This window comes from Galeopterus variegatus, unplaced genomic scaffold (assembly GCF_000696425.1).
Source record: "Galeopterus variegatus unplaced genomic scaffold, G_variegatus-3.0.2 Scaffold2674, whole genome shotgun sequence".
Taxonomy (NCBI): Eukaryota; Metazoa; Chordata; class Mammalia; order Dermoptera; family Cynocephalidae; genus Galeopterus; species Galeopterus variegatus.
In genome coordinates, this window is record NW_007728785.1 from 151,503 (window position 1) to 173,699 (window position 22,197).

General features: G+C 36.5%; 1 protein-coding gene across 3 annotated transcripts in view; it reads left to right on the top strand.

Moving 5' to 3' along the window:
- MUSK (muscle, skeletal, receptor tyrosine kinase) overlaps positions 1-22,197 on the top strand; it is a 123,621-nt gene that overhangs the window by 15,355 nt on the left and 86,069 nt on the right. For all 3 annotated transcript variants that reach the window (XM_008582593.1, XM_008582592.1, XM_008582594.1), the window contains exons 2-5: positions 1,524-1,650; positions 6,384-6,535; positions 11,550-11,677; positions 13,002-13,143. In XM_008582593.1, coding sequence (XP_008580815.1) covers positions 1,524-1,650; positions 6,384-6,535; positions 11,550-11,677; positions 13,002-13,143 — 549 coding nt within the window. The remainder of the gene's footprint in view (positions 1-1,523; positions 1,651-6,383; positions 6,536-11,549; positions 11,678-13,001; positions 13,144-22,197) is intronic.

The following is a 22,197-nucleotide window of genomic DNA, read 5'->3' on the forward strand; positions in this document are numbered from 1 at the left end:
AAGATCATTGAGCAATAATTCACATACCATGCACTTTACCCATTAAAAGTGTACAATTCACAAAGCCATGCATTCATCATCATAATCAGTTTTTGAATATTTTCATTACATCTAAAGAAATCCTGCATCCCTTAGCCATCACCCCCTAATCCCTCCACTTCTTCCTTTCTGCCCATTCCTGGGCAACCACTAATGTATTTTTTGTATCTATAGATTTGCCAATTCTGGACATTTCATATATATGGAATCATACAGTGTGTGGTCCTTTGTTACTGGTTTCTTTCACTTCCCTTGTTGTTTCCAAGGTTCTTCTATGTTGTAGCATATAATTGTTCTTCATTTATTTTTATTGTCAAATAATAGTCCATTGTCTGAATACACCATATTTTGTTTATCTATTTACCCGTCAGTGGATACTGGGTTGCTTCCATCTTTTGGTTATTATAAATAATGCCGCTATGAACATTGGCGTACAAATATCTGTGTGAGTCTCTGCTTTCAAGTCTTTTGAATATACACCCAGAAGTGGAATTGTTGGATCATATAGGAATCCTGTCTAGTTTTTTGAGGATCTTCCATACTCCTTTCCACAGCAGCCGAACCATTTTACACTCCCACTCGCAGTGCAGGAGGGTTCCAATCTATCCATATCTTCACCAACATTTGTTATCCTTCTTCTTGATTATAGCCACCCTAGTGTGCATGAAGTGGCACCTAGGGTTTTGAGTTGCATTTCCTTAATGGCTAATGCTGTACAGCATCTTTTCATGTGCCTGTTGGCCATTTGCATACCTTCTTTGGAAAAATGTGTACTCAGATCCTTTGCCCATTTTTTCATTTGGATTTATTGTCTTTTTTTTTATTGAGTCTCTTTCGATTCTACTCATACGCAGATGTGAATTCTCTGTAAATCTGATGAAGTTTAAGCTTCAGAGTCTCTCATTTGCAATAAGCCCTTCTAAGACCCTCAGCAGGCTCTAGTAACGTGCTCATATGAACACATATTTTTATAAAACTTGGGGGAAAATGCTCTTAAACAATAATTGCTAAGAATGCTGTCCTTTTCTACTCTGATTTCCCCTCGGATTCATTTCCCTTCATGTTGATAGGTGTTGGGGTGGCCACAGACGGAAAATGCTCTTAAACAATAATTGCTAAGAATGCTGTCCTTTTCTACTCTGATTTCCCCTCAGATTCATTTCCCTTCATGTTGATAGGTGTTGGGGTGGCCACAGACATTTTGTACTTATGTTTGTTTTTTTCTTTAAAGAGAGCCCCACAAAACCTGGATCTGCCTCTCCTCATGTAATAAATTCTAACCCTACTCTCCTGAGAGCCTTCTCTTTTGATTCTCCATGCCTAGTTTGAAAGTAGAAACAACATTCTCTTCCTCACTTTTGGCAAATTTCTGCCCTGGGGAAGTATAATTCTCCTTCAGGTATATGATAGCGTCTGACTGTCTAAGAGAGGATTCGTAAACAACATTCTAGAATGTTCTCATTTGATTTCTCCTCTCCTTTCAGCTCCTGTCATCACCACTCCTCTTGAAACAGTGGACGCTTTAGTTGAAGAAGTGGCTACTTTCATGTGTGCAGTGGAATCCTATCCCCAGCCTGAGATTTCCTGGACAAGAAACAAAATTCTCATTAAGTAAGTATTCTGCCTTTTTCTGGTAGGAATGTCCACTGTTGCCTTGCAGTTTATCTCTGACATAAATGCAACCGTAGCTCTTGGCAGTACTAAGGTTCACCTTCTAGAACATGTAAAATGCAAATTTACTCATTTTGTAAATGTAAGATCTGAATTTCAGTGAGCTTAAGAGAATTTCCCAAAGCAAAAGAGTGATTTAATTGACATGGGGAGGGAGGGCTATTTCACAGCTTATTGATATGGGGACATCAGGGAAGCCCCCAGATTAAACCCTTGAAGGGTGTTCACAGTAATTAGGGAACTCCCTGATATCCTAAGTCTGGGGAGATGTGTTCCAGAACACGCTGGGGAGTTAATAAGGACCAGCCTCATCTCTTGTATTTCTAATATCATATGAAAGTAAAGTATGTTGTCTAAGAATCTGACCTTTTCTTTTCAAAGTTAGAAGGGACTCCTGTTATATAGTTATACAGTTAGGCAGCCGCTCATACAGTTGAAATTCCCATTTGGCAGATAAAAGTTATGCTATCCTTTCCTCATTACAATAGTTATAATTGATTAAAAATACTCTAAAAAAATCTGTAACAAAGTGAACTATAGGCTTTCTAGCTTGTGTTAGGGCTGAGTGCTGTCTTAATCCATTTGGGCTGCTATAACAAAAACACATAGACCGGGTGAGTTATGAACGACAATAACTTATTTCTCCCAGTTTAGGAGGCTGGTAAGTTTAGGTTCAAGGTGCCAGCAGATTTGATGTCTGGCAAGGGTCTACTTTGTGGTGCATGGATGATAGTCTTTTTGCTGTGTCCTCACATGGTGGGTAGGGATGAAGGAGCTCTCCTGGCTCACTTTATAAGGACACCAACTGCACTCATGAAAGCTCCACCCTTATGACCTAATCACTTCCCAAAGGCCCTGCTTCCTAATACCATCACATTGAAGATTAGGTTTCAACATATGAATCTGAGGGGGACATAAACATTCAGTGTCTAGCAAGTACTTAAACTGGTATCCATAGACTAGGGTCCATGAACTTGGATGGGGAAAAATGACATCTTTATTTTCACTAACGTGTAATGGAAATGTAGTGTTCTCTTCTATTATACATGTTGTAATATGGGAAATTCCCCTGTGCTGTGGTACTCTATCAAGAAGCTATCTCAGAAGTTCTGGAACAGGAAGGCTCACAGACCAAATTAAGATACTTGAAATAGTTTTTAGCGTCTTTTGCAATCTGGATAGGCTGAGAATTCCCCAAATATTTAAGTCCTGGTTTCTTTTTTGCTTAGCAGTTCTTCCCTCAAATTATCTTTTTCCTCTTGAACTTTTCTATAAGCAGCCAAAAGAAGCTGGGCCACAGCTTCAAAACTTTGCCTGGGAATTTCCTCAGCTAAATATCTGAGTCCATCATTTACAAGTTTTGTTTTCCATACAACTGCAAGACACCATTTAGCTAAGCCTATCTGCCACTATGTAGCAAGGATCCCCTTTCCTGTGTCGTCCAGGAATGTACTCCTCATTTCTATCTGAGCCCTCAAAAGCAGTGCTTTTAACATCCATATTTCTACAGTCTGTTCATGATAATTTAGATATTCTCAAAGATGACTTAGATTTTCTCTACCATATGCCTCACTTCCTTCTGAGTCCTCAGTAGCAGAATCATTAACATAAGTATTTCTACTGACAGTCTCTTCAAGGAAATCTGGGCTTTTTCAATCATGCTTCTCAAAATTCTTTCAGTTTTACCCATTCCCCAATTGCAAAGCCACATCCACACTTTCAGGTATTTGTTGCAGCAGCACCACACTTCCAGATATCAAAACCTGTATTTATTTTCTATTGATGCTGTAACAAGTTACCACAAACTTAGTAGCTTAACACAGCATAAAAGTATTATCTTATAGTTCTGGTGGTTGCAGTATGAAATAAATCTTGCTGAGCTAAAGTGAAAGTGTTGGCAGGTCTGAGTTCCTTCTGGAGGCTCTAGAGGAGAGTCTGATTTCTTGTCTTTTCCAGCTTTTAGAGGCCACTTGCATTCCTGGGCCGCTTCCTCCATTTACAGAGCTAGCAATTCCATCACCCTGACCTCTGCCACTGTCGTCATACCTCCTCTGACTCTTCTCCCTCCTCTGACTCTTCCCCCTCCCTCTTTCATCATTTAAGGACTCTTATGACATTGGGCTCATCTGAATAATCCAGAATACTCTATTTTAAGTTTCTTAACATCTGCAAAATCCCTCCTGCCGTGTAAGGTAACATATTCTCTTATCCTGCTTACCGCACATATTTGGCATAAAGAACCCTTATTTATTATTATTTTTTTTAATAGTAACTAAATAGCAGCTAAAGATGAAGAAGCACATTTCAAAAACCCAGCAATCCCACTCCCAGACTCTTATCCTGCTTACCGCACATATTTGGCATAAAGAACCCTTATTTATTATTATTTTTTTTTAATAGTAACTAAATAGCAGCTAAAGATGAAGAAGCACATTTCAAAAACCCAGCAATCCCACTCCCAGATGTATACTTTATGGAAATATGTACACAATTAGTCACTGCAACACTTTTTGCAAGTAGGAAACATTGGAAACCATCTAAATGTCTGTCGCCAGGAGCAATAATAAACTGAAGTTTATTCATACAACATAATACTACCTACAGCTTAGTTAAGATCTAAGAACTAGTGATACATTTATCTATCATCCAGTCCTCTATCTCTTAACCTCGCATTTAATTATTTCTCTCTTTTACCTTCTTTGATGAATTCAGATCTAGTTTCCTGTATTAGTTAGGGTTCTCCAGAGAAACAAGAATCAATAGGATATATAGTCATGCACTGCATAATGACATTTCAGTCAACAATGAAGTGTGTATACAATAATGATTCCATATGATTATAATGGCTATACCATATAGCCTAGGTGTGTAGTAGGCTATGCCATCTCGGTTTGTGTAAATGCACTCTATGATGTTCACACAATGGTGAACATTTCTAACGATGCATTTCTCCGAACATATGCTGTTGTAAGGCAATGCATGACTCAATCTCTCTCTCATACATTATATATAAAATACAAAAGTGCTTTAAAACGTTCATATTTTTCCATGCACTTTCTGAAGTACCCACATATTATATATATTATATACTATATATAATATCTATTGTGTTTTATATTGGAACATAATTGATCATACATATCTGTGGGGTACAGCATTGACTATCAATACCTGTGTGCAATATATATGATGCTTAAATCAGGATAATTAGTATATTCAACATTACATGATGTAATTGTGTTTTGTGGCTCTTCACCAATTTATGCTAACCCCCATCCCCTACCCCTTTCCCACCTCTGGTGATCTCAGTTCTGTTCTCTCCTTTTGAAAGTTCAAGGAGTTATTGTGATTGTTGTGTCTTTCTTTTTTATTTTATTTATTTGTTTCTTTTAATCTCACTTATGAATGAGAAAATTCAGTATTTCTCTTTCTGTGCCTGTCTTATTTCACTTAACATAATTTTTTCTAAGTTCATCCATGTTGCTGTGAATGAGAGAATTTCATTCTTCCTCATGGCAGAGTAATATTCCATTGTTTGTATATACCACATTTCCTTATCCAGTCATCTGATGATGAACATTTAGGTTGGTTCTAACTCTTGACTATTGTAAACAGAGCTGCAATAGACATGGGAGTGTAGGTATCCCTTTGACAAGATGACTTCCATTCCTTTGGGTATATACCCAGCAGTGGGATTGCTGGATCATATGGCAGTTCTATCTGTACTTGTTTGAGGAATCTCCATATTGTTTTCCCTAATGGCTGCACCAATTTACAATCCCACCAACAGTGTGAGAGGGTTCCCCTTTCTCCACATCTTTGCCGGCATTCATTATTCTCTGTCATTTTGATAATGGCCAGTGTAACTGGGGTGAGATGGTATCTCAGTGTGGTTTTGTTTTGCATTTCCCTGATGCTTAGTGATGTTGAGCATTTTTTTTCATGCATTTTTGGTCATTTGTACATCTTCCTTTGAGAAATGCCAATTTAGCTCCTTTGCAAGAAGCTTTTTTGCAAATAAGGATTTGGTAAAAGAAAAAATAAACTCATATTTATGTTGATGCTTCCCCTCAAATTTCTTTCCGTTGCCCTAATTCCCTTCTCAATGAACAATTTGCATGTAATTAAATAGATGATACATGTAAAGTGTAAAGTTTTAGAGGTCGAAGATGTTTTGCTTCCTTTTGTATCCTGAGTAACTAGGACTGGGCCTGGCACTTCTTAGGCACTCAATAAACATTTGTTTAATGAAAGAATAAATATTAAATTACTAGTTAGTTACTTTTATAAATGTTTATCACATCTATATGTGTCATGTTCATTATCTGGTTGCTTTTCCCAGTAATAATGGGGAGAAGACTCATCTATCTTGATTATGATATACTTTCCTGAATACTGTAAACTTTACAGTTGGTCTTATCAGTTGACATTACCCTTTGAAAGCATTTTTGAAGCACTCAGTGATGCTTTGATTATTGGAGCGTAGGAAAGACTGGAATATAATATAAGCTTTATATTACCAAGTAAGATTATTCTATTATTCAGAACTCACTCAAGCTTCTTCTCACCTTTATTCTGCTTCCTCATTGACAAGTCAGCAGTTTGATCAGTTAATCATAGCTGAAAAAGCACAGATGACTCATTAATTTGCCATTTTCCTCTGTGACCTGCAGGCTCTTTGACACCAGGTACAGCATCCGGGAGAATGGGCAGCTCCTCACCATCCTGAGCGTGGAGGACAGTGATGATGGCATCTACTGCTGCATAGCCAACAACGGCGTGGGAGGAGCTGCTGAGAGCTGTGGAGCTCTGCAAGTAAAGATGAGTGAGTGCAGAAGGGAATCACCTACTGAGTTCAAGTTGGCTTGGTACACTTTGAAACAGCCTGTAAATAGAGCCTCCCTCATACCTTGAGGTTCAGCAGCAAATCAAGTTCAAGTTCAAAACACAACCTTGAGGCCAGTTAATTCCACACCTCTTATTCCTGTCATCAACCACCACCCTAAAGCATGCCTCGGAGTTCTCTATCCTCTCCCATTTTCTTGCCTTCACACAGTTCTTTATTTTTTCCACTCTGGCTCCTTTCACTGGAGAACCTCCTTCTGAATCCTTTACCTTGTGCCTTTGAAACATAATTTCCTTACACCAAACAGCCTTTTATCTCTAACCCCATTTTTAAAAAATTGATTATGCATATTCATGGGATACGAAGCTGACCATCACCACCTGTGCCCAAAACGTGATGGTCAGATCAACACTATCAGCATGCCCATTACCACAAATTGTGATTATTCCTCATGTCCCCCACCCAATTAATCCGTGATTTCCCTCCTCCTCCCCTTACCCTGGCCCCCAGCAGCCCTTAGTATGCTCTCTCCATCTGCAAGTCTGATGCACCACTGTGGTCTTTCTTTCCCTCCTTCTTTCTCTCTTATCTCCCACTTAGTGAGGACATGTGGTATTTTTCCCTCTGTGCCTAGTTTATTGCACTTAACATAATTTTCTCCAAGCTCATCCATGTTGTTGCAAATGGCAGAATCTTATTCTTTTTTATGGCAGAGTAGTATTCCATAGTGTATATATACCATATTTTTCTTATCTGATCATCCATCCATGGACATTTAGGTTGCTTCTATATCTTGGCTATTGTAAATAGAGCTGCTAACATCTTTGCAGACACTTCTACTCTTTTGCATTCTTTCAATTGATTTTCTTTTTTTTTAATTATTATTAATTTTTTTCAAAATACCTTAACATGTAATTGTATATATTTGTGGGGTATAGTATATTGTTTCAGTACATTCATATAAAAGTTGATTTTCTTATAAGTGAATTCCCGCTTAGGTGGAAGCTGTTCAGTTTTCCCCACCTCATGGCTGCAAGGCTAGCAAGTACTGATGGTTAATCTCTGAGCCCTCATTGCTGCTTTTAAGCCATTATGTTTTGTATTTCTGTGCAAAACCTTTCCTCTCATGAAGGCTTATGCCACCGTGACCCTTCTCTTCTATAACTATGTTCGTTGTGTCATCTACTCACTTTTAGGCATTTCCTTTTATTTATCAAAGACATTGATTCCAGACTCATCATCTGTCTATCCACCCCTACTCCTGCCATCATCCTAAGGGATTTTAACAGTCATAAAATAGAACCACTAGCCACTTCATCCTCACAGTTCCTTCACCTCTACTAATCCAGTGACATTTTTCTTAACTCTTTATCAGCCTATCCAGTCAGTGACCCACACTTGGCCTTGTTACTCCTTGTACAACAGTTTGTATTTAAAATCTTAAGCTCCTGTATATCACTCCCTGACCATAGATACTTCTTTGTCCAGCTTTGTCAGATGAGAAAAACAGTTGCCCAAGTACAAGGATTACTTGTCTCCAAGTAGAAGACACAAACTCCCACTGTCACTTTCTCAGTTAACAAGTGTCTAAGTGTCTCTTCTTATTCTCTCCATCCTGCTACACACGATCACCAACATAACCATGTTCTGCTGCCCTTCATTCCTCTCTGTTCTACTTTCCATTAACTCCTGATCAGGATTCTATTTCCTTCCATGCTTAGTTCTCTCTCCTACCTGCTGGTGTATTATCACTTTCTTACCAGCATCCTCAGATCTCATGACCTCTTGCACTGCACGCACCTGCTGCTTGCAAACTGTCAACCTTGCAATGATGTAACCTTTATTTTCTCTTCTCTAACACCACACTACTGAAGGGGAAAATCATGTAAACCTACATATTGGCTCTGTACAAATTAGTGGAATCTAGCTCTACCTGAGACCTTTATTTATTAGGTTTTTGTGTTGTTTTTCATCACTGTTTCTTATCTTCTTGTTTTGCTGGAAGAAATCATTGGGTACTTTTTTCAGTGTGTTTTCTGAATCTTTGCATGGCTGAAGGTCTTTACTTTGCTCTCCCCTTTGAATAGTAATATTGCTGGTATAGAATCAGAGTTTAAACATTCTTTTCCCTTAGCTTTTAGTAGACAGTTATTCATTATCATATTATGTAACCTATGTTGCAGATGAGTCTTTATCTTATTTCTTTAGAGGTAAATCACATCTTCTTAAAAATTCTAGGATGTTTCTGTTTATTTCTATAGTTCACAGATTTTACTAATTAACAAGAAAATGTTAGATGTTTGTTTTCTTTTTTATTTCTACTCAGTTTTAGGTAAGCCTTTTGATCTAAAGGCCAGTTTTTTCCAAAATGGGGTACATTTTATTCCTATCATTTCTCTGTGTCTTCATTCTCTCTGTGCTTATTTTTGAACTCTTAACAAATATCAGGTCTCCTTTTTCAATTGTTCATGAGTCCAGATTTTTTCCCTCATACTTTCTACATCTCTTGATATTCTCCCTTCTTGGAGATTTCTTTAACTTTTTCTTCCATATCACAAATTTTGTCTTCATGATGACCATACTGTTATTCTGCCTTTCTATTGCGTATTTTGATCTTAAAAACAATATTTTTAATTTCTAAAAATCGCTTTTCCTCTGATTTCTCTTTTGTTCAAAACAAACTCCACTTCTTGTGTGACACAATATTCATTCAAGCTTTTCTAAGGATATCACTAATGCATTTTTTAAATTTTCTTTTTTTCCTTGCTTTATTTTTATTTCCTGCAGGATAAATTTGATTTTATGTTAGATCATTGATTTTATGTGTTTTTTTCCCCTCAGATGTCTGTTAATCTGTTATATTAGGTTATGAACACAATGGAGTCATAGATTAATTAGAATAGGAAGCTAGTGAGTGAAGTGGGACTTTGCAGGAGGGCTGATTTGGTACTCACTGTGAGTAAGTAGGTGGGAATGTACCCACAAGCAGACTTTTTTCAGCACATGGAGCAACAAAAGAATCAAGTAAAGTAGCTGGGATAGTCTCATTTGCTAAATGATGAAGACTTGATACTGAGGACGAAGCACCTTTAAGTATTTCCTTGCTTTGTAGCACTACCTCTCTTTTGAATGCCTCTAGTATTCTCTCTGGCATGAATATTCTTGATCTTGATTCTATATTAAATCATCTTTCCTTCTGTTTTTTCCACCCTCTCCTTAGGAGACCTCACCCATCCATGTGGGTATACACTAGTGTGGCCATCCCAATTGTGAATTTTTTGGAATGCTTTCACTCTGCTTGGAAAGAGCTGCTTCATGAGACCCCCAAGATCCCCCACCGCCATCACTACTCTAGCTATCCTAGGCCCTTCCCTGGGAACCTATCCCCCTCAACTTTCTTATGGTTCATCAACTAAGGGCTCAGTGCTGGCACAGCAGGACACTTCCAGCTCCTGTTTCAAAATGACCAGTTCTGATTGTACAGTACTCATGATTCTACCATGAATCATGTTCCCTTAGTGGGGTTTCATGACTCCACATCAATATTCTGCTCATTCCTACTCTATTGTATATTCAATTTCCTACAAGGATTCTCTTTACCCCTTAGCTAACAGATGACCAAGACATCTATTTCACTGAGAAGATAGGAATCATTTGCTTTAAACAAAGGTCTTCCACCTAAGATATTATCTGTGACTCAGGTTTACCATAGGGATCTTGCTCAGGGAACTCAATATAAGGGATAGATAACACTCTCTTCGATCGTCACAAAAATATCAACTCCTAAATTAAGCTTTTGACAGAAGTTGTATGACAACGCAACCCAACCTAGGAGCCTGGCCAGTATCTAAACCATTGTTGATTAGATAGAAGGCAAAGTGACAAAGCTGATATTCTCCTATAACATGTTTTAGAGCTGGTCTTGTATTTTTGCCAGAATGCAGGACTGTACCAACTTTAAATCTAGGCAATAAGTGTCTAGATTAAAAACCAATAGGCCATGTAGTCTTTGCAAATGTCACTTACAACCACCACCAACCTCTTCCCCACACTCCTCCCACACACAAAGTAGAAGAAAAAATAAGTCCTTATTTCATGCTGTCTTCTGCTGAAGTAACAATTGGTTATGACACATGACCTGAAAGAAATAAAATGCATCCATTTCTAAGTAGTCTCTCCTGCAAAGACAGTCCTCAGTTCTGTATCTGTAACATAAGATCACTAAGGACACACATGTAGTTTTAATAATTTTATGAACATTTCAAGTACTAGAATAACTGGCACCTCAAACGTCAATTCTTCTATATATTAGATTTAATAACTTCTTCCTTCAAAAGCTTCATATTGGAGAATAAAAATTGGCTGACATAAACTATTTCTTCTGAAAGAGTAACTTAAAAGTGACAGAACAGTAAATTACACAAATTTGCTTTGCAGAATTGATTTCCTACAAATTGTATGGCAGAATTTCTTCTGATAACTAATATAACATATGGTTTACTTTCTAGAGGATAAATGAATTTTATTATTGAACGTCAAATTTAATAGTCAAGTTAAGATGGAAATTAAAGGGAAAGGTCATGATTCAAAAGTAAATAGAAATATCCTTATATCAAAAATTTCTTTTCAAATGTTTTCATGTCTATCAGTATGAATTAAATAATTTTGAATTGTTATGGTGATAGCTTATGTTAATCAACTTTCTATTAACTACCTTTTTAAGTGAAGAATGTTATGGTAACTTTACATTCCTAATATGTTTTATAAATTTATATTTTGTAAATAAGATTTTAATAAAACAAGGATAACCTGAACTTTTTAAATGAGTTTCTGTTTGAGATTCACTAAAAACTTAGCATTTAGTGAATTTTGTAATATTATATGCCTAAAATGATTCTTTAAATGAGTATTTACAATTAAATAGAAAGTTAGAAACTCTAAGTTTAATACAGTCATATTGCTTTTTTAGTTTTGAATTTTTATTTCCCTTTAGAACCTAAAATAACTCGTCCTCCCATTAACGTTAAAATAATAGAGGGATTAAAAGCAGTTCTACCATGTACTACAATGGGCAATCCCAAGCCATCAGTGTCCTGGATCAAGGGGGATAGCGCTCTGAGGGTAAGTATTATTGTGATAAAATATGTATATAAAACATGTTTTAAAATGCAACAATCCTTTGCATGCTCAGTTACATGCTTACAAACTTCTAGCATAAATTTTTTTTATATACATTTTAACCAAACTTAAATATTTCGATTCCCATAATTGCAAACTGCAAGGCATTCCAGTTGGGGCTGACTGGGGAAAAGAGGAGATGGGAACCAGAACTGCTGGGAGTGGAAAGAAGGCAAGCAAAAGCAAACCTGGAGCCTTCATTGTTTGTTGGTTGGTTGAATCATTTGGGGTTTTTTTAACACTGAGTTTTTGAGACTTGGGATAAAAATGATGACACTAAAATCCAGGCTTTACAACTGACAGTTTCTGGGAGGAGGAAGAGAAATGAGGTTTGGAAGAAAAGAAACAAGAACATCTGGAGAGAAGTTAGAGCAGGAAGGCTCCAGACTGGGAAACAAACACCTTGACAAATGCTTTCTCACTCAGAAGAGCAGTCAAATTAAAAGTTTATTCCTTATACGCTGATTTTTTACTGCCTCTGTATCTTTCCCCACATTTACTGATAAGTTATTATATAGCATAACCATTGTCTCTTTCCATCTTTGTATCCCCTGAAGGTGAGATGTCAAACTATGTTTTTCACCTGACTATGCCCAGCATATTCTGTGGGGAGTACAATGGCATTAATATATATCAATTAATTGAAATAAAATATGAAATTGATTGGCTTTGTTTTATTTAAAATAAAATAAATAATGCTAATTTTAACAGAAATCCTTGTAATTCTCTGGCTTTCCTTTTGTTATTAATCTTGGTGCATTTTCTACAATGAAAACAAGGGTGGCTCTATGTATCTTACTGAAGTTAGAGTCCAAAAAGAGAAGATAAATGTAATATTTTAACTTCAAAGAGCAACTTTTATATTAATTATGAAACTTTCCAGCTTTTCAAGGGACATGTATTCTCCTAAGGAGACCGTATAGAATGTGTCATAAATACGATAGATTTACAATACAATACAATAGATACAATGCATTTAATCAAACAGACTTGGGTGTGACTTTTAGGAAGTCAGGCAAGCTCTTATGTCCCTGCGTGATGAAAGGAAATAAAAATAAACTCTATCTCAAGGGATCATAGTGAAGGTTAATTAGGTAATAATGCACCATCTCATTTAATATTGTATGTTATATGTAGTAAATGCCCAGTAAAGATTAAAATAATATTTTTGATGATAACGGTGATGATGATGACTTGATGAAATATGGCAAATATATTCTCAATAGAGCTGTGGACATTTTCAAGTTCATATTCCTATCTCTGGCAGGAAAATTCCCGCATTGCAGTTCTTGAATCTGGGAGTTTAAGGATTCACAATGTGCAAAAGGACGATGCGGGACAATATCGATGTGTGGCAAAAAACAGCCTAGGGACAGCATATTCCAAATTGGTGAAGCTGGAAGTGGAAGGTAAGGAGCTGCATTCCTTTCCAGTAGAGTGTGATCAGAGGTCCTCGCGTTTTATGTGAAGGCTGTGCTTTAGCTTGAGGGAGAAGAGATGTAGGTAGTACAATTCCCTTAACTGTTTAAAACTTTAGACCCTAAAGTCGAGACTATGAGAATAGAAAAGAAAAGCTGAAAAACGAAAGAAATGTTTACTGGTATAAAAGGCTTTATTCTATCTATTCCCACAACCACTGGTAATTCAGACCAACAGACTAAATTCACTATGATATCAAAACAGTAGGACACCGTTTTGGAACTTCTGCCTGGTGGGGACAATTCTCTCTCATTTATAAATTTGGACACAATAATTCTATCTTTTTTAGGATATAGAATGACTTTTAAAAAGATACAAGGGAAAAGGTTATTTTTTTCAGATTTTATTCTGTCACAAAGGTTTGAGACAAATAAAATACTAACTCAAAGTATATTACCAAAAATGATCTTAGTTCTAGGAGTTATGTTGTCAAAATATTTTTAAAATTTTTCTTTAAAAAATCAACTAATTCAACAACTCAGTGTGAAAGGTCTTCACTGAGAAATCAGAATCCAAACAGGTCTATTTGATGTGACATATTTATTGAAAACTAAAATTGCATCGCATTTTGCATGAAAATAGGCATGACCAGCACAGTCGTAAACTGAGCACAAGACCTTTCCCAGCTCCTCTTGTTATAGGCCATACAATCAACACCTCTGGTTCTTAGTGTTCCCATCTGTACAGTGGGGTTTGTTGTATTTAATGAAGTAAGGTGTTGATAGTGTTTAGCAGAGTGTCTGGTACTTTGTACACACCCAATAAATGTTGGCTGTAAGAATTATCACCTATTTTTTCTGCTTTCTCTTATCTGGTTGATAGTGTTGGGCTATCGCATACTGGCACAAATTGTAGTACAAGCAGAAAAGGCTGCAAGGTTTCCCCACATCTTACTTTGATCCCCTCCTACTTTCCTTAAGCCAGAATCTATCCTTTTCTGCACCTTTTCCTTTTCACTCATGCAGTTTTCTATTAGCTCTTTTAAGATTATTTTTATTTCTTAGATGGACCTTCCTCTCACAGCTTTAATGATCTCATTTCCCACGCTTGTCCCTAACTGAAGTAGTATTTTTATTATGTCATTGCATTGATCATTCATAAAATTTCCACTAACTCATCATGGTAAAGAATGAGGTTGGTGGGAATAGTGGCTGTCAAAATATAAAGATATATTCGTATTTTCAGCATAGTTGCTATAATTTAATATCTTCTAAATCATTGGTGCTACTTAAGGCTCTGTATGCAACAACCAGTTGATGTGACTTATTCAGTGAAAACTACATACACATACAAGCACACTCAGACACGCATTTAGACACATTTTCTACCCAGATTCAGTGTTTCCTTGAGCTATCTGAGGAATGATGCAGAATTATGCTATCCATTTGTATAAAATACCACAAGGAGTTTTCTTCTTCAAGATATTAAATTACAAGCCCTTTATAATTATAATACTGATCATTTAGGTCACTATGTTCATAGGTATTAAAACAAATTGTTTCAGGGCCGAGCCCGTGGCGCACTCGGGAGAGTGCAGCACTGGGAGAGCAGCAGCGCTCCTGCCGCGGGTTCGGATCCTATATAGGGATGACCGGTGCGCTCACAGCACTCACTGGCTGAGCGCGGTGCGGCCGGTCTCAAAAAGGACAAAAAAAAAAAAAAACCCAAATTGTTTCAGCTTTGGCCTAGAGAAAATGATCAGACACTCAATTAGTTGGCGTCCAATTACACAGTTTGGTCTTGCCTTGCCCTTTAATTTTATATGATGCCTATCAGTACAACTGACTTCTGCCTTCTCTCTTCCTAACATTTGAATGCTCATCTTCATGGCTTTAACAGTTAATATATGCTAGAGAGTTTATTAAACTTGCCAGTTCTGAGAGCCCATAATATCATTTAAAGTCACTCTAACAGTAAATAAGATGATCACTTTACTGCACATGTCCATTTCTACCCCCATCTAATTTCTATTTTAAAAGCCAAACTATGTGACATGCTTAGCATAGTTGCTGGTCCGTAATAAGTAGTTAACAAACAGTGTCTAACATAATTATTATTACAATTAACAAATAAAAATTGCGGCACACACACACACACAAAAATTAAAAAAACCGGGGGGGGGGGGAAGAAGATATAACAACTACAATTACTTGAAATTGATACAACAAGCAAACAGAAAGGACATTGTTGGGTGGGAGGGAGGAAAGGGAGGAAGGAGGGAGGTTTTGGTAAGGGGCAACAATAATCAACCACAATGTATATTGACAAAATAAAATTTTTAAAAAATAAATAAATAAAAATAAATTAAAAAATAAAAATTGCAGCAAATCTGTTTAGGCTTTGGGAGCTCTGAAGGGTTAGATTCCACTTGAATAAACAGTTGGGGTATTTCCACAAGATGTATTGCAGACATGACCTATTTAAAGGAAGGGCCAACTCAACCTACCTCTCAGAACAGGTGAGAAAGCAAATACCACATGTTCTCATATGTGGGAGCTAAGAAAAGTGAGCTCGTAGAATTGTAGTTACCAGAGGATAGGAAAGGTAACAAGGAGAGAGTATAGGGAGAGGTTAACAGATGCAGAATTACATCTAGACAGGAAGAATAAGTTCTAATATTCAGTAGTAGTTCTAGCTGTCTATAATTAACAATAATTTATAGCATATTTTCAAATGGCTAGAATAAAGGAGTTCAAATGTTCTCATCACAAAGAAATGATAAATGTTTGTGTTTGTGGGCTAATTAGCCTGATTTGATCATCACACAGTATATACATGTATGGGAATATTACTCCATATCCCATAAATATATACAGTTATTATATGTCAATTAAAAATAAAATTTAAAAAAGGTTCAAACAGTGACATATAGAATTACTGCTGGGACTGTATATCTCATGCATGGTCCAGCATGGGTGTCTTTCTTAAAAGATGAGCAATGGGATGGCCCACATTTTAAAATCTACCATTGATGCTAAATGCTTTACATAGATTATCTTGTTTCATCCTCACTAGGGGTTTGTGAGGAAGGTCGTGTATTGTGTCATTTTAGGAAAGCGAGGAACAGAGAGGACAGCTAACTTACACAAAGCTGCACAGATAGCAATGTCTACTGAGAAATGTGAAATATTGTCTGTTCGATTAGAGAGCAAGATAGTCCTGCGTGATATAGTCTAGAGCATCAGAATAGAAGTGAGGGAAGAAGCCAGAATTCTGTAAATGAAGGAGAAAGTGGGACTTTAAAGAAAAGAGATAGTGGGTGTAGACAGGTTTTTCAGTAATTTTGACAGAGAAAGGGAAGGAGTCAAAAATGGTGCAGTAGCTGAGGTATACACAGCATGTAGGTAGTGTTGTTTTGTGAGATTTCTCCTAAAAAGACTAAAATATTAAAAAATATTGAAAAAAAATTAATGAGAAAAAGCCCTCATGGAAGGAAAATTTAAACATACAGAAGAGAGGGGAAATATTCTAGGAATGTGGTGCTTGAGAGTGCTCGAGGGGTGCATTCAGGGGCCAAGTGAAACAATACACTTTACACCGAGGATGACCACAGGGCCTGGTTTTCCCAGGATGGTTCTGGTTTACACCTGTTGTCCTGGAGTCATTATTAATAGAGTCCTTCTTTTACTTTCCAAAGTATCCAGGCTTCCCTGATAAATTATAGTCATGCTCCTTAGACAGGAGGAGAAAATTTCCTTCCCGGTCATAGGAAGAAAGGAGAAAAGGGGCATTTTCCAGTATAAATCAGTTCATAAATTTGGTGGATGGAATTTGAGAAAGTTCTGTTCTCATGATCTCTGTTTCCTCTAGGATGTAGAAAGTAAAGTTATCTTTTGAAAATACTATTGTAAGGGGGCTGAGGGAGGAGGTGGGGATGAGAGGAGTGGAAAGGTTTTTAAAATAGCTGTGGGATGGAAGCGATGACTCACAGGAAAACGGGCAAGTTAAGGTTTTAGTAGAGGACAGGACCGCGAATATGGAGCGGCATCAGTCTGCATGGTTGCAGGGGGTTTTCCCCCCAGTGTGGCTCTGCTGTACAGGTAGATGTCCAGAAAAAGTAGAAAAGTAAATTCAACGTCAAGGCATAAGTGTTGAAGTTTTTCCAGGAAGGAAAATAGAGCAAAGGCTTTGAACATATTGCAAGAGAGTGATTGAAGCAATAAATCACGGACTCATTATGTACCAAATACACCTAGGATTTAATATTCAAATACCAAATATCCTAGGATTTAAACCTAGGATTAAGTATTATAGCTCCAGCAATAGGACAGACAAGAAAATATGAGTCTTCCTACCACAAACACCCAGATATTCAGGGTTAGTCATATAACATAAAAATAAAATGAATAGTATTCCATGGTGTATATATACCACACTTTCCTCACCCAATCATCTATCGATGGACATTTAAGTTGGTCCTGTATCTTGGCTATTGTAAACAGAGCTGCAATGAACATGGGAGTGCAGGTGTCCCTTCGACACGATGATTTCCATTCCCCTGGGCATATACCCAGAAGAGGGCTGCCATAAAAAAGAATGAAATACTCCCATTTGCAACAACATGGATGAACCTTGAGAAACTTACATTGAGTGAAATAAGCAAAACATAAAGAGATAAATACCTCATGTGCTCACTCATATATGGGAGATAAGAGAGAAAAGAAGGAAGGAAAGAAAGGCCACAGTGGTGCAGTGGTCTTACAGAGGGAGGGAACATTCCTAGGGCTGCAAACCGGAGTGGGGAGGAGGTTGGGGGACAATTGGGTGGGGACACAGGGTATAAAAGCAATTTCTGGTAATTTGTATTTCATGAATATTCATAATAATAAAAAATAAATAAAATAAAAATAAAAATGAATACAAGAGCCAGAAATGAATAAGAATTAGGGGGAGGAAAGGGGAGTAAGGGAGGAATTGGTAAAGGGCTATGAAAAACAATTACATTGTATAATGTTGAATATACCAATTATCCTGATTTGAACATCACATACTGCACACAGATATTGATATTCAACTTGGTATCCCACAGATATGTACGATGAACTATATTTCAATAAAAAATATTATTTCAAATGAAAAGTTAAAAATATTATTTTTCAGATTTCTTTTAAATTGACATGTAATAATTGTACATATTTCTGGGGTACAGAGTGATATTTTGATACATGTATACAATGTGTAATGACCAAATCAGAATTAGCATATTCATTACATCAAACATCATGTCTTTGTGTTGAGAGCATTTGAAATTCTCTCTTCTAGCGATTTGAAAATATACAATGAATGATTGTTAATTATAGTCACCTAACAGTACTAGAGAACACTGGACCTTATTCTTCCTACCTAGCTGTAAGTTTGTATCCATTAACCATCTTCTCCCTATGTCCCCTTCCCCCAACTCTTCCTAGCCTCTAGAAACCACAATTCTACCCTCTATGAGCTCAACTATTTTAGCTCCTATGAATGAGAGCAAAAAAATATTATTTTTAAGGTAGTGCCCTTTTTATCGAAAGTCCTCTTTCAGTATGTTATTTCAGCTATATGAATATACATTTTTTTATCAATGGAGCTTTTAGTTATCAATTAAAAATGCAATTCATTTTTAAAAAATGAATAAGAATTGAAAAAACAGAACAGTAAGCTAATGGGCTGGTTCCCCATAGTCCTGGAGGTGATGGGAGTGGTGCCCATCTCCATAACCTGGGAAATTCGTTTTATGACCTTTAAAAGGGCAGGAGACAATGTCTTGGGCCCAAGTGAAGTAGCACTGAGACACTTATGTAAAGCCAAGAACCACAGAAGTGCAAAGATGAGCCAGAAAAAATTCCATCCATAGGCACAAAAAGATAATACAAAGGCTTGTCTGTCTCTATCTGAGTTCTAGTTGTGAGGGAGAAATAAACAGGTCTTTTTATGAATAAATATTCAACACTCAATACTAAACCTCACATAGGTTTGATACTGAATTAATGCCATCAGCACAGTCTGGTAATCCCCAGATGGATAAAATAACATAAAAATTGGTCCCAGAGATGGATGTATTTGTATTAACTTCTAAAAATATCCACTATACCTGTGACTTGGGTCTGTTGTCCATCTCTGAGCCCCAGTTTCCTCATCTCTAACACCAAGATAAAATCAGCACCTACCTCTTAGGTTGTGATTATTAAATAACTAATATAGACACAAAGTAAATACTATATAATTATTTGCATTTTTATTATTTATTTTATTTACTTAATTAGTATTTTTATAGTGCTTACCATGTATAAGGTACTGTTTTAAGTGCTTTAGAAATATTAATTCATTATCAATATAATATGTTCATAAGAGAAAAAGTCAATTAAAGAGCAGTGTATGTTATATATTATATATTAGAGAGTGTGTGTCTGTATATACATATATATGTATATATTAAATGCTTAATAGTCATCATCTCTGCATATAGTATTACATGGGAGTTAACTTCTGCTTTATACTTTATATAGCTCTGTATTTTAGAACCTTCATAAAGAGACCTTTATAATTAGGAAGAATTAATACATGCATTTATGCTTTGGGAAAAATATTTCTTTCAAAAATTATACTATTTTGATAAAGTGACATGGACCTTTCTGTTCATTGGTTTGACGTGTTATTTTTGCTGTTCTGTTGCTCCATTCTTCTCAGGACAAACTCAGAGAAGGGAAAAGATTTGTCAAGGCAATTGGTCCCATGTTGATTAGGTATTCATAACACTGGCCATTGACTGAGGAAAGTTAGGGGTGGGGAATCAACTCATAAAGACAGTAAGCTTGAGGCCTGCAAGATGAAGTAAATGGATCTACCTAGATGAAGTGAAGGGGGTCAGAGAACGGCAGCTACTGGTGGATTCTCTACCCATTTGACTCTTTCTGACTTATAGGCATAAATCTGGAATTTATGATTCTATAGTGGTTTGAAAGGGGAGAGATTGGATAAGGGGCATAAAGAATAAGTATGATTTGTAAAAATGAAGATGCTAATAAAAGTAAAAAATTTAAAAAAAAAAAAAAAAAAAAAAATCTTCTAAATCAAAAAAAAATTCAGTTTGGGTTCTGATTTCTCAATGAACATTTTCTGCACTTCTTTGTGTGTTATTGACTTATATAAAGGGAAAAGTAAGACAAAGGTAAGTTTTCATAGAAAAGTGAAGCACCAATAAAGAATAAGTATGATTTGTAAAAATGAAGATGCTAATAAAAGTAAAAAATTTAAAAAAATAAAAAATAAAAAAAAATCTTCTAAATCAAAAAAAAATTCAGTTTGGGTTCTGATTTCTCAATGAACATTTTCTGCACTTCTTTGGGTGTTATTGACTTATATAAAGGGAAAAGTAAGACAAAGGTAAGTTTTCATAGAAAAGTGAAGCACCACTAAGTGAGAACTGTATAGGTATATTGATTTGACGTTGGCAGGGAAGTCTCTGTTATTTCTCAAATTCCATAGTCATCTGGAATGCAGAAAAGAGTTGTGAATCTCGCAACTGTGGAGGCTTTTCCTTTGGAAAGATTGACCCCTGTCTCAGGTACTTCTGCAACAATTGGCTTTAGGATAGGTTTCATGGCCAGATATAATGAGGGGACATTGTTTTGTCTGATGTCACCAGAGGAATTTACATATCATATTTCATACATTCTAAGATGCTCCTTTTTTCATATTTTACCATACCTGGATTGCACCTCAGAATCATCGGTTTCTTATAATTGCCATTAGCTGATTTTTTTCTTTGTTTTACATTTTAATATCTCTGAAATTGAGACTTGTCTTGCAAGTGCTAAAGGCAATCACACCTGGTTTGTGGCTTCTGCCCTCCAGCTAATATCATTCTAGAGCTGTCTTCAAATTGAGAATGAATATACAGTAATAAAACAGAGATAAACCAACCATATTGATTCACAAAGCTTTCCTTATTTTTAACTAGAAATATTCCTTCTGCTTGAGATCATTTCTTTTAATTACTTCCTCACAGAAATATTCAGTAGGATGATTCCATGTTGGGTTTTTCCTTCAAAAAAAAATCTGTTTGCTGAATATTAGTTTTGTTAGGTGGAAAACAGAGACTAAGTTTTTTTAGGGCCACCTAAGAAGGAATCCTCTTCTAAGGGACAGTCTTGTCTGTTTCGCCAGTCCACTTCATGTTCTGCTTTAGGTCATTGTGTATCTGAAGAATGATCCTTTATGTATCTGAAACAGTTTACTCCTAGTACCTCTAAAGTCCAGGAAGACAGACTCTCAGTGGCAGAGGGACATGACACGGGACGAGCTGATTTGAATGGTCGGGCCGTAGTTTTCATGGAGAGGTTGCTATTGTGGTCTCTTTAGATAACCTCTGAAGTGCAAGTTTCTGACTTTTCTTTCCTGTTCTTGACTAGAGCGTATGCTCCCTTAAATATATTATATATATATTTAATGAATACTATACCGTAGAAATTAAATATTTTTAGTATGATCAAGGGGTCTTTGTTATAAGTTCTATAATCATTGGAAAAGACCCATTTAAAATGTACAACTATCTAATTTTCTTTTCTTACATTCTGTGATTTAACTATTATAAAGGAACTTATTTATTTGGGGCTGAATGTGGATCTTACTACATTCCGTGAATATCATATTCAGATGAATCCTGCTTTGTGTATCGAAACTGATCGAGCGTCCAATACTTGAGACTCAAATTGAAATAGATTTGTTTATCCTTGGTGCTCTAAGCCAGTAAGAAAAAGATTGGGTAGAAGTGAAGCTGGAATCCAGAGAGGATTATCAGTCAGCAATCACCAGTGGGAATAGGTGGCTTAGCCTCATTACAGTGCTGCTGATGAGAGCCAGACAGGGTCTAGAAGCAGAACAGGAACAGAGTGCTTCTAGGTAGAAGGTTATTGTAGGCTTTCCTAATATTTAAACAACTCATTTTCACCAGGCTTTGAAGGGTAGCATCCTGTCTCAGCACATGAGGGAGGCATTTTCGG